Here is a 22,389-nt window from a genome sequence, read left to right as displayed (position 1 = left end):
AAATTTGTTTTGACTTTGGTGACATCCCAAATCTTCTTAAACTCCTAATGAAATATGGCCACTGCAATACCTTCTTTGTAGCTGCATTGATATGTTGTGTCTTAGATTATATCCTCAGTGATTCTCAAAGGTTTAAATTTCCTTCCTTTCATGCCCCTTTGTTCCTTTACCTCACAAAATTGTATTAGTTGTTTCAGATCCCAGCATCTGCAGTCTCTTCTATGTCCTGTATCATCTGGTTAATGTACAGTATCTTTAACTATACCTCCCACAAAATGTATCAGCAGTGGATCACTGTTAAATTCCATCTTTAAACTCGCACCTTCCCTCCTCTGCCCCTCTGAAGTCTCTCCCTGCTGTGCTCCTTCTTTCACACTACAGATCTCTAGGAAATGATGCCTCTACCCAAGTCCACGCTATTAATGTGTATCAAAAGGAGCAGAGATTCCAATCCCCAACTCCAGGGGCTCCTGCCTGGCAACCATTGCTCACTTCCTTGCTTCCATTTCCAGACAACCTCTGAATCGCTGGGGGTTTGGCTTTGCTAAGGCATGCAGTAGCATCCACCAATCTCTTGGTATGGTTTCCCTCTAACAAACTTGCGTTGATTGTCAGTTACGATGATGAAGGAACCAAACTGCCACTAGCTGTTGTCTCTTGCTGATAGTATACATACTGTTTGATCTGTGTTTGTTTTCTGATCCTCGGGGTTCTCTGGGAGTCAGGAATGACGAGCAGTCTTAATTCTTACAGTTGTTTATTTTAAACTACAAAATAAACATACAAATACTAAGCAAGCTAAATAAAGAGCTGAGAAACAGTGCTAAGAGCTGCAATGAATGCATAGAAAAAAAAGATTAAGGAATAAAAGATGGAGCCTCTAAAAAGTCTATCACCTTTTATAATCCAGATAATCAAAATTCCTTAGATAAGAATAAACCAATCAATGGTTGCACAATTACATCACATGTGCTAACACTTTGCCAGTGAAAAATGAGAAAGGTGATAAACTGTTAATTTAGCTGCTATATCGCTATCTACCATCCAGTGGGGATGAAAAATGCGTGAATTTGTTAGGAAGTACAAATGATTAAACTACAAGTTCAGCCTTACATTAATACATCTTATAGAAAGTATTTTAAGAAATCAGAAGGTTCCAACGGTATGTTCCATTGAAGCCTATGGGTTACATCAAGAGTGGTCATCACATTGCTGTGCCTAAGTCACTGACTGTTGCCTCTTGCTGATAGTATGCATGCATGGGTTAGGTCAAGGATTTAACAAAGAAAAACAACAGAAATAGGAGCAGGAGAAGGCTACTCAGACTCAGGGAACCTGGATTATAATCCCAGCTCTGTATCCAATCTCACCTTTCACCCCTTTGCTTATCCTCAATCCTGCACGTTTAGGCTTTTTTTTGCACCATTTCCTGCATCGTAAATGTCCTTCCACTAAAAGAGACCAATACTGGACACAGTACTCCAGTGACCTTTATAACAGAAGGAAATTCGTGACTTTTGTAATCAATTCTCATTGTGATGAACCATAACATTCTGGTAGTTTTTCAAATTATGTGTTTTACATGCCCATTAACCTTTAGTGAACCATGTACAAAGACCTCCAGTTCTCTCTGCATCTCTCACTTATCCAATAAGTTTTGGGCCAGGACTGTGTTTTTTATCATCTTATTGACTTCTCAAGTCATCTCTCATCCTCCTTTGCTCTGAAGAGAAAAGCCCTAACTTGTTCAACCAGTCCTCATAACGCAAGCTCACTAATCCAGGCAGCATCCTGGTAGATCTCCTCTGCAGCCTCTCTAAAGCTTCCGTATCCTTCCTGTAATGAGGTGACCAGAACGGAACACAATACTCCAAGTGTAGTCGAACCAGAGTTTTATAGAGCTGCAACATTACCTCAGAGCTGCTGAACTCAAACTCCTGACTAATGAAGGACAATACACCGAATGCCTCTTAACCTCCCTATCAACTTGTGTGGCAACCTTGAGGGATCAGTGGACATGGACCCCAAGTTCCCCCTTTTCCTCCACACTGCTAAGAATCGTGCCATTAACCTTGTTCTCTCTCTTCAAGTTTGAACTCCCACAAAGTGTATCACTAGCTACTTTTCCAGATTGAATTCTATCTGCCACTTCTCTGTACAGCTCTGCATCTCATCAATGTCCCATTGTAACCCTTGGCAACCTTCTACACTATCTACAGTACCAACAACCTTCATGTCATCTGCAGATCTTTGGCCATTTGGTTAACTTTTCTACATCTTTTTGACACTTCATATTTCTTCTCAACTTACTCTCCTTCATTGTGTATTTGGGAAATTAGCAACACAGCTTTGGTGCCCTCCTCCAAGTCACTTAATTGCAAAGAGTTGAGGCCCATGGCATACCACTCACTGCTTCTTGCCAGCCAAAAATTGCCCATTTATGTCTGTTTCTTCTGAGCCAGCCAGGCAATGCTACCTCCCGCTCACGATGCTTCTACTTTCCACAATAATCATTCCCCTACCCTGAGGATTGTGGATTACCTGGACTCTTCTGATTTTGTGTTTCATGTTCTTTTTTTCCACTTTTTTGTTGTTGTTTGTGAGATCTGATTTATTTTGTGCATGGAGGTGGTTCATGTTTTTCTTTGAACGGGTTCCATGGTTATTTAATGGCTGCCTGTGGGAAGACAAATCTCAGGGTTGCATACTGCATACATACTTTGATAATGAATATACTTTGAATCTGGAGTTGAGTTGGAGTCAGTTCTTCATGAATCGGTCATGGAAGTGAGCTCATTGTGGCAGCCATGTTTACTGCTCTGACTTCAATCAACACATTTTCTCTCTTTGCAGATGTGAATGAGTGTCAGATCATGCAAGGTGTTTGTGGTGCAGCGTCTTGCGAGAATGTCCCTGGTTCATTCTTGTGCATCTGCCTGGATGAGAAGGAAGAATTTGACCCCGTAACAGGACGATGCAATCGTCGAGCTGAGCACGGTACATTCCACTCTCTACCTTCTAAAAGCCTGGACAGTATTAGCCCCTGCAAGACTCTACTCCAGTTCATGGCCACATTTTGGTGATAGGTGCTGTCAGATTTATTCAACGACAGACAACATTGTTACAGTAAAGCGGCCATTAGTTAGTGGATTCCAGGCAGCATTCCATGCACTGAGGCATTTCCCGACGATATAATTAATTCAAATTATTCCAGGATTGAAAGGCTTATCATATGAGCAGCGCTTGATGGCTCTGGGCCTGTACTCAGTGGAATTCAGAAGAATGAGGGGTGACCTCATTAAAACCTGTTGAATGTTGAAAGGCCTCAATAGAGTGCATGTGCAGACGATGCTTTCCCTAGTGGAGGAGTCTAACACAGCTTCAGAATAGAGGAGTATCCCTTTAGAAATCTGAGGAAGAATTTGTAGTGAATCTGTGGAACTCATTGCCATAGGGAGCTGTGCAGGCCAAGTTATTGGGTACATTTAAGGCGGAGGTTGATGGATTCTTAATTAGTCAGGGCATGAAAGGATCTGGAGAGAAGGCAGGAGACTGGATGTGAGACAGAAATAGATAAGCCACTGAAATGGTGGAGCATACTCAATGGGTCAAAAGCCCTAATTCTGCTCCTATATTGCATGGGCTTCCAACAGAGCACTGGGAAAATTAAAAAGTTCTGCTGTAATATCAAAGCACTGAACAAATGCAGGAAATATCAGAGAGATTACGGAAAGATTAAAAATAACAAGGTTGTTGTAGTGCAGGGCTTTCCAAACCCTTACTTAATGGTGTTGGTCCATGGCATAAAAAAGGACCCTGTATGCACCCTGTTGTAGTGCATAACTCCAACTTCCCCTGTGCAGGTCGGGACCTCCTTAGTGCAAAAGATTTAGATGGGACAGAATTTTGTCAGGAGTGTTTCTTAAATAAGAAAAATCAGAATGTAGATAGCCTAATGAGAAGAGAGGCCCTGCCGGACCTGATTGCTGGGAAATGTCAAATCAAATCAAGTTTAATTAGTATTCAGCCATACATGAATGCAGCTGAGTGAAACAGCGTTCCTCTGGGCTCGACGTGCAAAACATACACTGCACGTTTAAAAAGCAAGCTAAAAAGATGTACTCATAAAAAATATATATATTGTCAAAGACGCTGAACGACCTGTCCCAGAAATTGATGGTACAGTTCCCAGCAAATCTGCCTGTCATAGAACACCTGAAGGCAGCACCAACAGGACAGGCTGGCCCCCAACCAAGCACGGACGTCATGCTACACTGCCTCAGGCGTCTCCTCACCTGGACTGCAGCAGCAGGCAAGCCCATGGCTCGAGGCCTAGTCCTCGCTACAGCCGAGTTAGGCAGCTCCCACGCCGTCTGTCCTGTCACTTGTTTCCCTTGTTTGTGCCTGGACAGGTGACATAACTGTCAGCAGAAGAACAGTTAACGAACAGTGAATAGGCAACATTGTTGCCACTTTATATAACATTGGTTTGGCCACATCTGGAATATTGCATACAGTTCTGGTATAGGAAGGATGTTAAGGCGTGCAGAAGATGTTGCCTGGTTTAAAAGCATGTGCTATCATGAGAAGCTAGACAACCTTGGGTTGTTTACTTTGGAACGGCAGAGGCTGAGGAGAGATCTGGCTGAGGTTTGCAAGATTATGAGAGGCTCAGATAGAGAAGACAGGGAGTATTTTTCCCCACTGAAAATGAGAGGGGGTAGGTTCAAGGGGGATGTGAGGGGTAAGTTTTTTACTCAGAGTGTGGTGGATGCCTGGAATGTGCTGCCTGGTGTGGTGGTAGAGGCAAATACATTTGAGGTTTTTAAGAGACGTTTGGATAGGCACAAGAATATGAGGAAAATGGAGGGATATGGTATGAGGGATTATTTGTTATTTACTTTTTAGCTGATTCAGCACACTATTGTGGGCTGAAGGGCCTGTTCTTGCTGTACATTCTGGTGGCCACAACTCTTTAAATGTTAAGAGAACTCTAGATAAGGATCTTGGACTAACTGGAGCATGTAAATTCCAAAATATTAGGCAGAAACTAGGGGAGAGTTGATCAGGACAGCTGTTTTTAGTCAAATTCACAAGTGGAGGGTGTTTGAAAACCAACTGCATAGAGTACAGGACAGGTCGGAAGGAAGGACAAGGCCAGGTAAACTTGGATGTTGAGAAATCTGATGAATTTTGCCAAAAGGAAACATACAAGACCCTGAGACTATAAGATATAGGAGCAGAATTAGTTTAGAGGACACAGTTTTAAGGTGCTTGGAAGTAGGTAAAGAGGAAATGTTGGGGTAAATTTTTTTTACACAGTGTGTGGTGAGTGTGTTGAATGGGCTGCTGGCAGCAGTGGTGGAGGTGGATACGATAGGGTCTTTTAAGAGACTCCTGGATAGGTACATGGAGCTTAGAAAAATAGAGGGCTGTGGGTAACCCTAGATAATTTCTAAGGTAAGTGCATGTTCGGCACAGCATTATAAGCCTGTATTGTGCTGTAGGTTTCTATGTTTCTAATTAGGCCATTTCACCCATCGTGTCTGTTCTGCCATTTCATCATGGCTGATCAAATTTTCCTCTCAGCCCCACTCTTCTGCCTTCTCCCCTCCCCTTCATGCCCTAACCAATCAAGAATCTATTAATCTCTGCCTTAAATATACATAAAGATTTGGCCTCCACAGATGCTTATGGCAAAGAGTTACAGATTCACCATTCTCTGGCTAAAGAAATTCCTCCTCATCTCCATTCTAAAAGGACGACCCTCTATTCTGAGACTATGTCCTCAGTTCTTAGGCTCTCCCACCATAGGAAACATCCTCTCCACATCCACTCTATCAAGGCCTTTCACCATTCAATAGGTTTCAATGAGGTCACCCCTCATTCTTTTGAATTCTAATGAACACAGACCCAGAGCCATCAAACACTCTTCAGATAACAAGCTGATCAATCCTGGAATCATCTTCGTGAACCACCTTTGAACTCTCTCCTGTTTGAGCACATCGGTTCTAAGATAAGATACCCAAAACTGCTCATAATACTCCAAGTGAGGCCTCACAGTGCTTTGTAAAGTCTCAAATTTACATCTTTGCTTTTATATTCTAGTCCTCTTGAAAGGAATGCTAACAGTGCATTTGCCTTCCTCATCATAGTCTCAATCTGCATAAGGTCTCACTCAAATTCCCTTTGCACCTGAGATTTTTTAATTTTCTCTCCATTTAGAAAATAGTCAACCCTTTCATTTCTTCTACCAAAGTGATTATACATTTCCTGACACTGTATTCCATGTGCCATTTCTTTGCCTATTCTCCTAATCTGTCTAAGTCCTTCTGTAACCTCTCTACTTTCTCAAAACTTCCTGCTCCTCCACCTATCTCTATATCGTCTGCAAACTTTGCAACAAAACTATCAATACCATCATCCAAATCATTGACATATAATGTAAAAATAATTGGTCCCTGTGACCTCTGTGGAACACCGTTAGTTACTGGCAGCCAACCAGAAAAGGCTCCCTTTATTCCCACTCTTTACTCCTGCCAGTCAGCCACTGCTTTATCCATCCTGTAATACTATGTAGCTTAACAAGTAGCTTGTTAAGCAGCCTCATGTGTGGCACCTTGTCAAAGGCCTTCTGAAAATCCAAGTACACAACATCAACTGATTCTTCTGTGCTATCCTGTTTGTTATTTCTTCAAAGAATTTCAACAGATCTGTCAGACAAGATTTTCCCATGAGGAAACCATGGCCTATTTTAGCATATGCCTCCAAGTACCCTGAGACCTCATCTTTAATAATCAACTCCAGCTTCTTTCCAATCACTGAAGTCAGACTAACTGGCCTACAATTTCCTCTCTTCTGTCTCTCTCCCTTCTTGAAGAATGGAGTGACATTTGCAATTTTCCAGTCTTCCAGAACCATTCTAGTGATTCTTGAAAGATCATTACTAATGACACCACGATCTTTTCAGCCACCTCGTTTAGAACCCTGGGATATACACCATCTTGTTCTGATAAACTTTCAGTTTCCCAAGAACCTTCTTTCTAGTAATGGTAACTTGGTGACTCCTGACTCCTGGAACTTCCACCATACTGCTTGTGTCTTCCACAGTGAAGACTGACTCAAAATACTTATTTGTTTTGTCCGCCATTACTACCTCTCCACTGTCATTTTCCAGTGCTCCGATATCCACTCTCATCTCTTCTATATTTTATGTATCTGAAGAAATCTTCTTTAATATTATTGGCTAACTTACTTTCGTATATCATCTTTACCTTCTTAATGACTTTTTAGTTACCTTCTGTTGGATTTTAAAAGCTTCCCAATCCTCTAACTTCCCACTAATCTTTGCTCTATTATATGCCCTCTCTTTGGCTTTTATGTTGGCTTTGAGTTCTCTATTAACCACTGTGTGTCATTGTGGTAAACTATGTATACCTGTCTGGACACGCCCCTCTGCTGACTGCTCCTGTGACTCCTCCCACAGACCCCTGTATAAAGGCGATTGGGGCACTGCTCCTCCCTCAGTCTCCGAGATGTCGTGCTCCCTTTTTGCTGCTAATAAAAGCCTATTGTTCACTTCCTGTCTGCGAGAGTTATTGATGGTGCATCAGTCATCTTGCCTTTAGAATACTTCTTCCTCTTCAGGATGTGTATATATATCCACTGTCTTCTTTTTCTTTGCTTGCCTTCTCTGTGTGAAGCCTTGAAGAGTTGAAGCCTCAAGATCACCACTTTGACTCTGTCCGCTCAGACTATGGCCAGTGTGCTTGCCCCTGCCTTCCTTTAATTTGCACTTGGTAATCACTCACAATGCCAATTAGCTGGTGGTCAAAGCTCTTACTCACTGTACCAACCCACTGTTGCCTTTTGTACTCAGGCAGTGGATCTGATTGAACTCCCTTCCTCTCAAAACTTCCGATGTCCGGATTGGGCAGTGGTCAAAGCTCTTAGTCACTGTATCGGCCTGCTGTTGCCTTTTGTACCTGGTAAAGTTTGGAAGCTAAAATCAAATGGGGCCTTTGAGGATTATAAATAAACTAGAAAAAATACTCAAGCGTATATTAAAAAGAGTAAGGAAGGGCCATGAAAAGTAATTGGACGATGGGAGTAAATAGAATCCCAAAGCATTCTATACAGTAAAAATAAGATAAATAGGGAGCGGGTAGAATCACTCAGGGTGTGAAGGCTGAGGATCATAAATGAGTACTTTGCATCAGTATATACTAAGGAAAAGGATGTGGGAGATTTGAAGGTCAGTGTAGAAAGTGCTAATTTGTGAGGATATTTTGAGATAAAGAAGGAAGTAGTGTTGCTTCTCTTAAAGAACATTATGATGGATAGGTCCTCAGACCCTGATGGGATATATCCCAGAATTTTGAAAAAGCCTGGAGATGTAATTGCTATGGCCTTAACAATATATTTGTGTCCTCTCTAGCCACAAGAGAGGTCTGGGTAATAGCTAATGTTGTTCTAATATTCAACGTTGTTCTATTGTCTTACCAAAATGAGTTTTTTAAAGAGGCAACAAAAGTGATTGATAGAGGTAGAGCTGTGAATGTTGCTACATGGATTCTAGACCATAAAATAGAAACAAAATCAGGCCATTAGGCTAATCAAATCTGCTCTGCCATTTCATCATGGGTGATTTATAAGAGCAACACAGATAAAATGATGGGGAATTCACAAAAGTGATTCCAGGATTGAATGGTTTATCATATGAAGTGCACTGGATGGCTCTGGGTCCATATTTACTGGAATTCAGAAGAACAAGTGGTTACCTCATTGAAACCTATTGAATGGTGAAAGGCCTTGATAGAGTGGGTGTGGAGAGGATGTTTCCTATGGTGGGAGAATCTAAGACCAGAGGGCACAGCTTCAGAATAGAGGGATGTCCTTTTAGAACAGAGATGAGGAGGAACTTCTTCAGCCAGAGAATGGTGAATCTGTGGAATTCTTTGCCAGAGGCAGCTGTGGAGGCCAAGTCTTTTTGTATATTTAAGGCAGAGGTTGATAGGTTCTTGATTGGTCAGGGCATGAAGGGAAGGGGAGAAGGCGGGAAAGTGGAGCTGAGAGGAAAGGTGGATCAGCCATGATGAAGTGACAGAGCAGACTCACTGGGATAAATAGTCTCATTTGGCTTCTGTAGCTTATAGCCTTACAGAATTCAGCGAGTCAGACTGCATCTATGGAGGGGATGGTTCAGTCCGACACCCTTCATCAGTACTGGAAAGGAAGGAGGACGAAACAAGAATAGGAAGGTGGGGGGAGGGGGGCCGTTGTGTGGAAGCAATGCAAGCTGGGAGCTGATAGATGAAACCAGAGGAGGAGTACACCTCAGATGTTCTGGAATGGAAATCCTCATCCCGAGAACAGATGTGAACTGAGGCCCATGTAGAAAAGCAGCAGCAAGTTGCAGCAGTAAAAAATTTGCTTTGACTAGCAGCCAATCGCTGTTTGGGATTGATTACCAAGAGCAAATTAAAGGAAGGCAGGGTCAACTGCAGTGGCCATAGTCTGAGTAAACAGAGTCAGAGTGGTGAGTGGCTTCAGTCAGAGAAAGCAAAAAAAAATGAAAAGCTCTGGGTTATGGTTTTTCTTCCTTCCCTTCTTTGTATCTGCTTTGTTAGGACAGCAGAGATGCCAGCAGGGTATTGCAATCTCTTCTTGCAGAATGTGGGAAGCCAGGGACACCTCAAGTGTCATTGACACCTATAGCTGTGAGAAATGCATCCAGCTGCAGCTTCTAACGATCCATGTTAAGGAGCTGGAGCTGGAACTGAATGAACTCCAGATCATTCAGGAGGCTGAAGGAGTGATAGACAGGACACGTAGAGAGGTAGTTACACTCAAGGTGCAGGACACAATAGACTGGATGAGTGTCAGAAAGGGAAAGCGGTTAAGGAGCCAGGGCAGAGTATCCTTGTGGCCATCCCCCTCAACAACAGGTACGTAAAATTCAAAGTAAAATTTAGTATCAGAGTACATACATGTCACCACATACAATCATAGAAACATAGAAAAACCTACAGCACAATATAGGCCCTTCAGCCTACAAAGCTGTGCCGAACATGTCCTTACCCTAGAATTACCCAGGCTTACCCATAGCCCTCTATTTTTCTAAGCTCCATATACCTGTCCAGGAGACTCTTAAAAGACCCTATCGTTTCTGCCTCCACCACCGCCACCGGCAGCCTATTCCACACACTCACCACTCTCTGCATTAAAAACTTACCCCTGACATCCACCTTAAAACACCTTAAAACTATGCCCTCTCGTGCTAGCCATTTCATCCCTAGGAAAAAGCCTCCGACTATCCACATGATCAATGCCTCTCATTATCTTATACAACTCTATCAGGTCACCTCTCATCCTCCGTCGCTCCAAGGAGAGAAGGCCGAGTTCACTCAACCTGTTCTCATAAGGCATGCTCCCCAATCCAGGCAACATCCTTGTATATTTCTTCTGCACCCTTTCTATGGCTTCCACATCCTTCCTGTAGTGAGGTGACCAAAATTGTGCACAATACTCCAAGTGGGGTCTGACCAGGGTCCTATATATCTGCAACATTACCTCTCAGCTCTTAAACTCAATCCCACAATTGATGAAGGCCAGTGCACCATATGCTTTCTTAACCACAGAGTCAACCTGCGTAGCAAATTTGAGTATCTTATGGACTCGGACCCCAAGATCCCTCTGATCCTCCACACTGCCAAGAGTCTTATCATTAATACTATATTCTGCCATCATATTTCACCTACCAAAATGAATCACCTCACACTTATCTGGGTTGAACTCCATCTGCCACTTCTCAGCCCAGTTTTGCATTCTGTCAATGTCCCGCTGTAACCTCTGACAGCCCTCAACACTATCAACAACATCCCCAACCTTTGTGACATCAGCAAATTTACTAACCCATCCCTCCATTTCCTCATCCAGGTCATTTATAAAAATCACAAAGAGCAAGGGTCCCAGAACAGATCCCTGAGGCACTCCACTGGTGACCGACCTCCATGCAGAATATGACCTATCTATAACCACTCTTTGCCTTCTGTGGGCAAGCCAGTTCAGGATCAACAAAGCAATGTCCCCTTGGATCCCATGCCTCCTTACTTTCTCAATAAGCCTTGCATGGGGTACCTTATCAAATGCCTTGCTGAAATCCATATACACTACATCTATGGTTCTACCTTCATCAATGTGTTTAGTCACATCCTCAAAAAATTCAATCAGGTTCATAAGGCACGACCTGCCTTTGACAGAGCCATGCTGACTATTCCTAATCATATTATGCCTCTCCAAATGTTCAGAATCCTGCCTCTCAGGATCTTCTCCATCAACTTACCAACCACTGAGGTAAGACTGACTGGTCTATAATTTCCTGGGCTGTCCCTACTCACTTTCTTGAATAAGAGAACAACACCCACAACCCTCCATTCCTCCAGAACCTTTCCCATCCTCATTAATGATGCAAAGATCATCGCTAGAGGCTCAGCAATCTCCTCCCTCGCCTCCCACAGTAGCCTGTGGTACATCCCATCCGGTCCTGGTGACTTATCCAACTTGATGCTTTCCAAAAGCTCCAGTGCATCTGTTTCTTAATATCTACATGGTCCAACTTTTCAGTCTGCTGCAAGTCATCCCTACAATCACCAAGTTCCTTTTCCATAGTGAATACTGAAGCACAGTATTCATTAAGTACCTCTGCTATTTCCCCCGGTTCCATACACACTTTTCCACTGTCACACTTGATTGGTCCTATTCTCTCATGTCTTATCCTCTTGCTCTTCATATACTTGTAGAATGCCTTGGGGCTTTCTTTAATCCTGCCCGCCAAGGCCTTCTCGTGGCCCCTTCTGGCTCTCCTAATTCCATTCCTAAAATCCTTCCTGCTTGCCTTATAATCTTGAGATTCTTTTTCTATAGGCATACTTTGCAAATCTCTGGAACAATAGCTGTGAACTATAAACTGTAAACTGTAAACAAACTGCAAATACAGATATAAATAAGTAGCAATAAATAACAAGCATGAAATCATAATGAGTGTCATTATCCCCTTTTGTTGAGGGGTAGTAACCGTTCCTGAACCTGGTGATGTGAATTCTGAGAGAGAAAATTCTTAGGAAACTGAAAGGTGTGATGGTAGATAAATCACCTGAACCAAACGGTGGAAAACCCCAGGATTCTGAAAGAGGTGGCTGAAGAAATTGAGGAGATGTTAGAAGTGATCTTTCAAGAATCACTAGATTCTGGAATGGTTCTGGAAGACTGGAAAATTGCAAATGTCACTCAACTCTTCAAGAAGGGAGAGAGGCAGAAGAGAGGAAACTATAGGCCAGTTATTCTGACCTCAGTGGTTAGGAAGATGCTGGAGTTGATTGTTAAGGATGAGGTCTTAGGATGCATTATAAAATAGGCTGTAGTCAGCATGCTTTCCTCAAGGGAAAATCTGCCTGACATACCTATTGGAAATCTGAAGAAATAACAAGCAGGATAGACAAAAGATTGATGTTGTGTACTTGGATTTTCAGAAGGCCTTTGACAAGATATCACACAAGGCTGCTTAACAAGCTAAGAGCAAATGGAATTATATGCAAAATTCTAGCACGGATAAAGCAGTGGCTGACTGGCAGCAGGCAAAGAGTGGTAATAAAGGGAACCTTTTCTGGTTGGTTGCTGGTGACTAGTGGTGTTCCACTGGGGCCTGTGTTGTGACAGATTCTTTTTACATTATAAGTCAATGATTGGGATGATGGAATTGTTACATGAAGATATGTATGCAGGGGCAGGTAGTTTTGAGGAAGCAGAGAGGCTACAAAAGGACTTAGGCAGATCAGGAGAATGGGCGAGATCATGGCAAATCTTGTTCATCTTTCTATCTATGTGTAAATTGAAGAAAAACAAAGTTTTAGGCCGTAAGATATAGTAGCAGAATTAGGCCAATTGGCCCATTGTCTGCTCTGCCATTTCATCATGACTGATCCAATTTTCCTTTCAGCCCCAATCTCCTGCCTTCTCCCCATATCCCTTCATGTGCTGACCAATCAAGGATCTATCAACCTTTGCCTTAAATCTACATAATGACTTGGCCTCCACAGCTGCCTGTGGCAAAGAATTCCACAGATTCACCACCCTCTGGCTAAAGAAATTCCTCCTCATCTCAGATCTAAAGGATGCCCCTCTATTCTGAGCTGTGTCATCTGGTCTGAGACTCTTCCACCACAAGAATCATCCTCTCCACATCCACTCTACCAGGACCTTTCACCATATAACAGGTTTCAATGAGGTCACCCCTCATTCTTCTGAATTCTAGTGAATACAGGCCCAGGGCCACCAAACGCTTTTCATAAGACAAGCCATCCAATCGTGGAATCATTTTCATGAACCTCGTTTGAAGCTTCTCTGGTTTAAGCACGTTCTTTCCCAAAACTGCTCACACTACTCGCCAGTACTTTATAACGTCTCAACTTTACATCTTTGCTTTTATATTCTAGTTCTCTTGAAATGAATGCAAACATCACAATTGCCTTCCTCACCACCAACTCAACCTGCAAATTAGCCTTTAAGGAATCCTGCACAAGAACTCCCAAGTCCCTTTGCACCTCAGTTTTTTAATTTTTTTCCTCCATTTAGTAAATAGTTTACACTTTTATTTCTGCTACCAAAGTGCATGACCATACTCTTCCTAAAACTGTATTCCATTCCCCCAATCTGCCCAAGTTCTTCTGTCCTCAAAATTACTTGCCCTCCACTTATATTCATATCTTCTGCAAACTTGGCCACCCCCTCTAAAACATAAGATGGTTAATGGGACAAGTTAATGCAATTGATTGTGTAGAGAGTGCAGGGCAACCTGTACTGGTCACTGCTGACAAACCTATTTCTGTCTTGTGATTTCTGTCAATAAGCAGATGTCCAGTGTCTGTGATCCATGAAGATGATGGCTGAGCCACCATTGCTTACCAATCTTCTTTCTTTCAGCGACGCCTGCAAGGGAGAAGAATGAATGCTACTACAACCTGAATGATGTGCAGCTGTGCCAGAATATCCTGGCAGGCAATGTGACTCGGCAGGAGTGCTGCTGTACCGTCGGGGAGGGATGGGGCAAAGACTGCAGAATCTACCAGTGTCCTGTGTATGACTCCGGTAAGAGCCTGTTACACTCAGTGCAGGTCTCCAGCATAAACCAGTTCATGCATTTGGACACGACAGTCCATGGCCGCCTCTTGTGCCAAGATGAAGCCAGCCTCAGCACGGAGGAGCAATACCTTGTATTCTGTCTGTGTAGCCTCCAACCTGATGGGATGAATATTGATTTCTCCTTCTGGAAAACAAATTTTCCCACCTCACTCTGACCTTTTACCTCTTCTCACCTGTCTATCACCTTCCCCTAGGTACCCTCCTACTTCCTTTTCTCCTATTGTCCGCTCTCCTATCAGATTCCTCCTTCTCCAGCTCTTGACTTTTCCCACCCACCTGGCTTCATCAATCACCTTCTAGCTTGCCTTCTTCTCCTCCCCCCCATTCTTTTTATTCTAGTATCTCCCCCACCCCCCTCAGTCCCAGCTAAGGGTCTTGGCCCAAAGCGTTGACTGTCTGTTCATATCCCTAGATACAGCCTGACCTGCTGAGTTCCTCCAGCTTTTTCCGTGTGTGTCCTGCATTTGGAGTTCTGAGGAGAGCGGGTGGAGGAAGGGTGGAGGAGGTGAGATGCAGTAAGTTGTATGGGAAGGGGTTTGAAAATCTGTCCATCACCCGGTCTGGGGAAGGTTGTTCCACTAATATGTGTCACAATGTCAGAAGTGACCACAGCTCCCTTGGCTATTTTATTAGGAAGAGGAAGAGGAGACTCTCAGGAAGGAAAATGGATCATTAAAACAATTTGTTTAGTAGCAGTGCATGATTATAATAAAGAGACTTGCAGAAAGAAGTCGGTACATTTGGGACATAACAAAATGCTCTGGACAGTTATCAGTAGTGCATACACAGGTGTGTTAGCAAATAGTAAGCAACACACACACAAAATGCTGGAGGAACTCAGCAGGCCAGGCAGCATCTATGGAAAAGAGTAAACAGTCAACATTTCGAGCCGAGACATTTTTAACGTCCACAGATTATTTTCTGTTTTAGCAAATACTAAATAGTTTTCAAGCACGAGCACCCATAGCTGACAGGAGAAATTAAAAGTAATATTAAATCAAAGGAAGAGTTTTAGAAGTAGCAGAAAGCATTGGCTGCAGATCACTTTAGAAATTAGGAGTGGAACATGATATGATAGAACTGAATCAGAATCTGAATCAGGTTTAATATCACCGACATACGTTGTGAAATTTGTAGTCATACAATGCAATACATAATAATAGAGAACAAAAACTGAATTGCAGTAAGAGACATAATCTGATTAGGGATAGCCAACATGGCTTTGTCAAGGGCAAGTCGTGCCTTATGAGCCTGATAGAATTCTTTGAGGATGTAACAAAACACATTGATGAAGGTAGAGCAGTGGACATAGTGTATATGGACATTGTCCTTGTGTCTGAGTCTACCAAGCAAGTGGTGATGCTGGAGTTGACAGTCCCATGGGAAGATCGCTTGGAAGAAGCCTTTGAAAGGAAGCTCTCCAAGTACACAGGACTGGTCAGCAACTGCCAGCAGGCTGGATGTCTCCCAGTGGAAGTTGGTTGTAGGGGATTCACAGCCCATTCCTTAGCCAGAGCCTTCAGCAATTTGGGCATCGAGGGAGAGAGGAAGAGGAGAGCCATCCGCAGTACCACCGATGTGGCAGAGAGGGCCTCAAGGTGGCTGTGGCTCAAAAGAGGGGAGCCATGGAGTCAGAAGTAGCTAGCCATCTGGACACAAGTTGGGGTCTGATCAGCCCCGGCTGGGTCACTTGGGAGGAGGGTGTATGATGTTGAAAGACCCGATGATTCCAGGAACATCACTGAAGATGTGTCCAGAGTCATCAGTAGATGTATGTACACAGGACCCCAAGATCCCTCTACTTATTGCCATCTCTTCACATTTGACCCATCAAGGTGCAACACTTCATATCTGACCAAGTTAAACTCCTTCTGCCATATCTCCACCCATATCTGCAAGTGATCTGTATCCTGTTGTATTCTGTGCCAGTCTTCGATGCCGTCCACAACACCACCAGTCTTTGTATCATCTGCAAATGTACTAATCCACCCATCTACACCCTCATCCAGGTCATTTATATACATCACAAACAACAAAGGTCCTAGTACAGATCCCTGCAGAACACTACTGATTTCAGACCTCCAGTTTGAATAGGTCCGTTCCCCCTCTGTCCTCTGTATTCTATAAGCAGGCCAGCTCTGAATCCAAACAGCCAATTCACCATGGATTCCTTGCATCCTAATCTTCTAGATGAGCCTTCCATTAGGAACCTTGTCAAAGGCCTTACTAAAATCCATGTACACAACATCCACTGTCCTACCTTCATCAATCACCCTCATCACCTCATCAAAAAAAAAAGCTCAATCGAGTTGGTAAGACACAACTTGACTCTCACAAAGCCTTGCTGGCTCTTCCTAATTAGGCCATTATTCTCCAAATGCTCATAAACCCTACTCCTAAAAATTCTCTCCAGTACCCTCCTTACCACTGATGTAAGGCTCATTCATCTATAGTTCCCAGGATTATCCCAGGCTCATTACTCAACACCAGATGCAGGATAGCCCCTCCTCTATCTTCATATTGATTGAAGAAACCCTCCGGGATGCACCTCCAACAAATCCTGGCCCACCTAAACCTCTTGCACTCCGAAGGTCCCAATTTATCAAAGGGAAGTTGAAGACCCCCATGACAACCACCCTATTGAAAAAGGATCTAGTGCTTTCCCGGCATATATGATGAATAAACTCTTCTTGGGCTTCCAGCCAGGTACAGGTATCGATTATAACCTATGTTTCGATGACAAACTCTGCCATTTTCATATGGGATGTCTAGTCCAGTGGTATTTATAACCCTGTTGTCTGTCCCTCCTGACTGGTTCGACCTCATCCAATCAGGTTTCCGCTCACCCACCTTGTTTACAATTGAATTCCAGTTCTTACTTACAGTGAGACCGTTGTCTTTGTTAAAATTCTTTATCCCTAGTTTTATTTCAATGGCTTCCATCACCAAGCAGAGTGAAAAAGGTAGGGAGACATGCCCAGGCATCATCCCTGATAAAGCTGGCAGAGTTTGTCATCAAAATACTGATTATAATCAATACCTGCAGCCGGCTGGAAGTCCGAGAAGTTTATTCAAGAACCCTATTGTTTTTACACCTTTCCTTAACCTGCTTGCATATCTGTTCCTGAATGTCCCGGTGGCAACTGGGAGTTCTGTAGTACATTCCCATCAGAGTGATTTCACCCTTCCTATTCCTGAGTTCTACCCATATAGACTCAGAGGACTCCATTAAGTCCCCTCTGAGTGCAGCTGTGATATTGCCCCAATTAATAGTGCAGCTCCCCACCCTTAATCTCCCTCTCTATCTTTCCTAAAACATCGAAACCGTCTCTCAACTAAGTCTGTATTGGGCACAACATTGTAGTCCCATGTACTGATCCATGCTCTAAGTTCATCACCATAATACTGCCAGCATTAACATACACATAGTACAAACTCTCCTTACCATTGTATCAATAACTTTGCTCCTGTCTCTTTTTACTGACCCTGCCATCTACCATCCTATCTGTCCATCCAGTTTCTGATCTGGTGACCTGGTTCCCATCCTCCTGCCAAACTAGTTATTCGCATTAATGAGCAGGTGTACACAAGAAGGTGGCTGCTGAATGTATGTCTAGAGTCCTCTCCTCAACAACCACCATGAGATTACCTTCAGCAGGAGGACTCAAGCTTTTGAAGACAGTCAATCATCCCAAGCTTTTAAGGAAAGTAGGGGTAGGCAATAAATCTGGCCTTGTCACTGATTCCTTCATCCTAGAGAACAAAATTCAAAATAAGTTTTATTATCAAAATACATATATGTCATCGTAGTACAAACCTGAGATTCATTTTCAGCAATATACAGAATAGTAACTATAACAGGATCAATGAAAGATCAACCAGAGTGCAGAAGACAACAAACTGTGCAAATGCAAATATAAATAAATAGCAATAAATGGCAAGAACTGAAATATTGAGATAAAGAGTCCTTAAAGTGAGATAATTGGTTGTGAGAATATTTCAATTATGGGGACACACAAAATGTTGGAGGAACTCAGCAGGTCAAGCAACCTCTATGGAAAAGTGTAAAAAGTTAACATTTTGGGTCGAGACCCTTCATCGAGGGAAAAACACAAAATTGAAAGAGTCCAGGCATATTCCGTTCAGCTCAGTTCTAGTTCAATCTAGCACAGTGTTATTCATTATCTGCAGACTGCCCCAATCAAAATCGCACAAAATAGCAACAAAAAAAGGATCAGAAAGCAGATCACATGGTAAAGTGGCCTACAGTGTCCAATCTTCAAAGCGCATTGACTAAACCTTGCCCAAGACCCAGGACTCTGACAGCATGGAGGGAGAGAGAGGCCATTCGAATGCAGGGGCCTGAATTAATTAACTTTATCCGTGAATTGATTCTGTTCCAGATGAATATCGGTCTCTGTGCCCTCAAGGGCGAGGGTTTATTTCCGTTCCACACCCAACATTTGAAAGGAGTTACACGGGTGAGTAAACTGCCAGTGGTCTTTGAGACTGAGAGAGTAGGTAAGGATCTTTTTGAACTTCTTGGAAGCTGAACTGCTCTGACTTTCATCACCTGCAGGAGTTTCTCATCCATCACTCAGTGTAGCCCCTGCTCTTGCTGCCTGCGCAGTGGTGCTGTGCCCACTGCCAGTGTGAGATGCACTTTTGCATTGACTGGAATATTGAGAGCAACTTTGATTTCACCCTCCAGACACATCCACAGAGAGAGCCCAAGCCTCCCTCTCATTGTCTACACTTGGTGATGACAGCACCACGCGCATCTCCGGGGATTGGAAAGAGAGATAGGAAAATCTGAAATAGAACTACACCAAAATCCTCATGGCTCAGCATCGGGCTCACCAGGTGATGATTGTCACCTTCCCCGTCCGTCGCTGGGGCCCTGGTTCTCACATTTGGCTTTTGATCTATCAGGGCTTTGCTTCATGCACTCCATTTCAAATCATTTGATTCACAGGAACAATACTGAAAGATTTGTTTAAATAAGTAAGTTGTAAGTGTGTTGTAGTATTAATTATATAACTGTACAGAAATCTGCTAGTCCATAATCACCAAAGTCCCAAGTGTGGTGTGTATGTTCACAGGGGGAAACTCTTTCCCTGAATAAACTAATACTCAGTACAGTACACAGAAAAATGTTCCTTACCCAGGCTGAACAGTAACTCAGACTCTTTACCTGAATAAAATCAAATCAAGTTTAATTATCAGTCAACCAGACAAGGTGCAAAACATACACAACACACTCAAATTAGCGAGCAAAAAAAAAACTATAGTCATGCAAAAAAAAAACACTTATATAGCCCAAGACCCTGAGTGACATGTCCCACAAATTGATGGTACACCCTATCCTCGTTATATGCAGGGGATACGTTCCTCACAGTCAACGCATAGTATGGAAATGCATAATGTGAATAATTATTTAAATGGAGAAAATAGGGATGCCTTCTGGAGGGCTTCCTAAATATGTTTTATCTGTAATTTATTCACATTTTATATCAATATGACACAAAATACCACAAGACAACATTCATATTATATTTCATCAATTTAAGGTAATATTCAACATAATAAATCATAGAAAGTCTTTTCATACTTACTTATGTAAGTGCGTTTCGGCATACATTTCCAAAAATGCCCGGTCTCGTCTGCATTAAACACCTGCTTTGGTGTGATGCCTAACTCAGCTATCATAGCCCACAACTGCAAAGGGTCGCGTTCTGCAGCTTCGTGGTCAGCACTAGCCTGCTCACCACGCACAGCTAAGTTGTGAATCCTGTAAATGATTAACGAACTTAGAAAACCATCCCCTACTTGCACTAAAGCTAACAATATCACTTGACACTTCCTCATTAGCCTCTGAACAAAGGTGACCTTAAATTTCCAAAGTTTTCACACAAAGATGATCAGAACTGAATGTTGTTTTATTTCTTTGTTTCATGCTCAATGTACAAACTCAATATCTTCTCCATTTTTGTCATAATCGGGTTACGCACTTTGGTAACAATCTTTGAAGAAACTTGTGATGAATCGGTCACTGCACTTTTTATTTTCTTAGCATTTTTCTTCATGTTTCTGATCGTGGACTCACCCAGGCTGAAGTAGCATCCCAGAGCTGTGTTCCCTTCACCTGACGCGGCCCTGTTTATAATTTCCAACTATTTTTCAAGTGGTAAAGCAGTTCTCTGCCACTTGGCTGATGGCCCAGGACTTGACATTGGACACTTAGGAGGCATAGTTAAATATTTCAAGCACAAAATCAGTAGGTAATAACAACAAAAGTTTAAGAGTGCAAGATCGCTTATCTACATCTTGCTAAAACCAATGCGAGACTGGCGGGAGTGAGAATGTGAGGCATGCACATGACTTGTATTGGCGGGAAAGCGGTGCTTCTTGTCCCAACAGCCTCCCATAACTGTGAGTTTTGGACGCATATAAGGAGAAGTTGGTAGAAATAGGTTTGACGCATAACTGTGAATCCACATTGTCTGAAGACGCATATAACGAGGATAGGGTGTACAGTTCCCGGCAGTCCAGCCTGCCATTGCCCCGATCGAACACTGACAGGAGAGGGCATCCCTAACCGAGCGTAGGCGCCACGTTGTACCACCTCTGGCGTCTCCTCTCCCAGACTGCCGCAGTGTGCAAGCCTCAAGCTTGAGGCCTAGTCCTCGCTACAACTGAGGCTACGCAGCTCCCACACCGTCTATCATTCACCAAACAAGGGAAACAAGCCTGCAGTATCTTACATTATCAATGTCCAACATGGTCTTGCAAACGCAAGAGAAACATCCAAGACAATCACTGTGTCTACACTGCAGGCCGCCTTTGCACACCAACTCTGATGTGTCCAATACAGCCCCTCCGAACCCAGTCTGGCTCCTCCAACATGCCGGCCAGCTCCTTCGACGTCCCAGCCCGCTACTCCGATCAACGAGCAGCTCACTGATGGCATGGACCTTTAGTACCCAAACTTCTTGGAGCCAGTATTGTTTTGTAATCATAAAAAACACATTTAACAAAGAAAACAACCTTAGGTTGGCCCCCGCGAGGCTGCTGCATCCAAATGTGCTACCATCTTACCAGAAGTCCCTATTCACCTATTACTCAGTACAGGACACCAAAGAATGTTCCTTACCCTGGCTGAATAGTAACTCTGGCCCTTACCCTGAATAAACTATATAACCATATAACAATTACAGCATGGAAACAGGCCATCTCAGCCCTTCTAGTCCGTGCCGAATGCTTACTCTCACCTAGTCCCACTGACCCGCACTCAGCCCATAATCCTCCATTCCTTTCCTGTCCATATACCTATCCAATTTTACTTTAAGTGACCATACCAAACCTGCCTCTACTACTTCTACTGCAGGCTTGTTCCGCACAGCTACCACTCTCTGAGTAAAGAAATTCCCCCTCGTGTTACCCTTAAACTTTTGCTCCCTAACTCTCAACTCATGTCCTCTTGTTTGAATCTCCCCTACTCTCAATGGAAAAAGCCTATCCACTTCAACTCTATCTATCCCCCTCATAATTATAAATACCTCTATCAAGTCCCCCCTCAACAATAGACAGTAGGTGCAGGAGTAGGCCATTCGGCCCTTCTAGGCAGCACCGCCATTCACTGTGATCATAGCTGATCATACACAATCAGTACCCCGTTCCTGCCCTCTCCCCATATCCCTTGACCCCACTATCTATAAGAGCTCTATCTAACTCTCTCTTGAATGCATCCAGAGACTTGGCCTCCACTGCCTTCTGGGGCAGAGCATTCCACATATCCACCACTCTCTGGGTGAAAAAGTTTTTCTGCATCTCTGTTCTAAATGGCCTACCCCTTATTCTTAAACTGTGGCCTCTAGTTCTGGACTCACCCATCAGTGGGAACATGCTTCCTGCCTCCAGCGTGTCCAATCCCTTAATAATCTTATATGTTTCAATCAGATCCCCTCTCATCCTTCTAAATTCTAGTGTATTCCAGTCGCTCCAATCTTTCAACATATGACAGTCCCACCATTCCGGGAATTAACCTTCTGAACCTACGCTGCACTCCCTCAATAGCAAGAATGTCCTTCCTCAAATTTGGAGACCAAAACTGCACAAAATACTCCAGGTGGGGTCTCACCAGGGCCCTGTACAGCTGCAGAAGGACCTCTTTACTCCTATACTCAATTC

General features: G+C 43.2%; 1 protein-coding gene across 2 annotated transcripts in view; it reads left to right on the top strand.

Moving 5' to 3' along the window:
- The window catches only part of LOC140737325 (latent-transforming growth factor beta-binding protein 1-like), a 234,097-nt gene that overhangs the window by 184,675 nt on the left and 27,033 nt on the right, over positions 1–22,389 (top strand). For both annotated transcript variants that reach the window (XM_073063756.1, XM_073063757.1), the window contains 3 exons: positions 2,854–2,997; positions 13,981–14,145; positions 18,603–18,680. In XM_073063756.1, coding sequence (XP_072919857.1) covers positions 2,854–2,997; positions 13,981–14,145; positions 18,603–18,680 — 387 coding nt within the window. The remainder of the gene's footprint in view (positions 1–2,853; positions 2,998–13,980; positions 14,146–18,602; positions 18,681–22,389) is intronic.

This window comes from Hemitrygon akajei, chromosome 12, assembly GCF_048418815.1.
Source record: "Hemitrygon akajei chromosome 12, sHemAka1.3, whole genome shotgun sequence".
Taxonomy (NCBI): domain Eukaryota; kingdom Metazoa; phylum Chordata; class Chondrichthyes; order Myliobatiformes; family Dasyatidae; genus Hemitrygon; species Hemitrygon akajei.
Note: the sequence above shows the minus strand (reverse complement) of the source record. Positions and strands in the feature narration are given on the sequence as shown.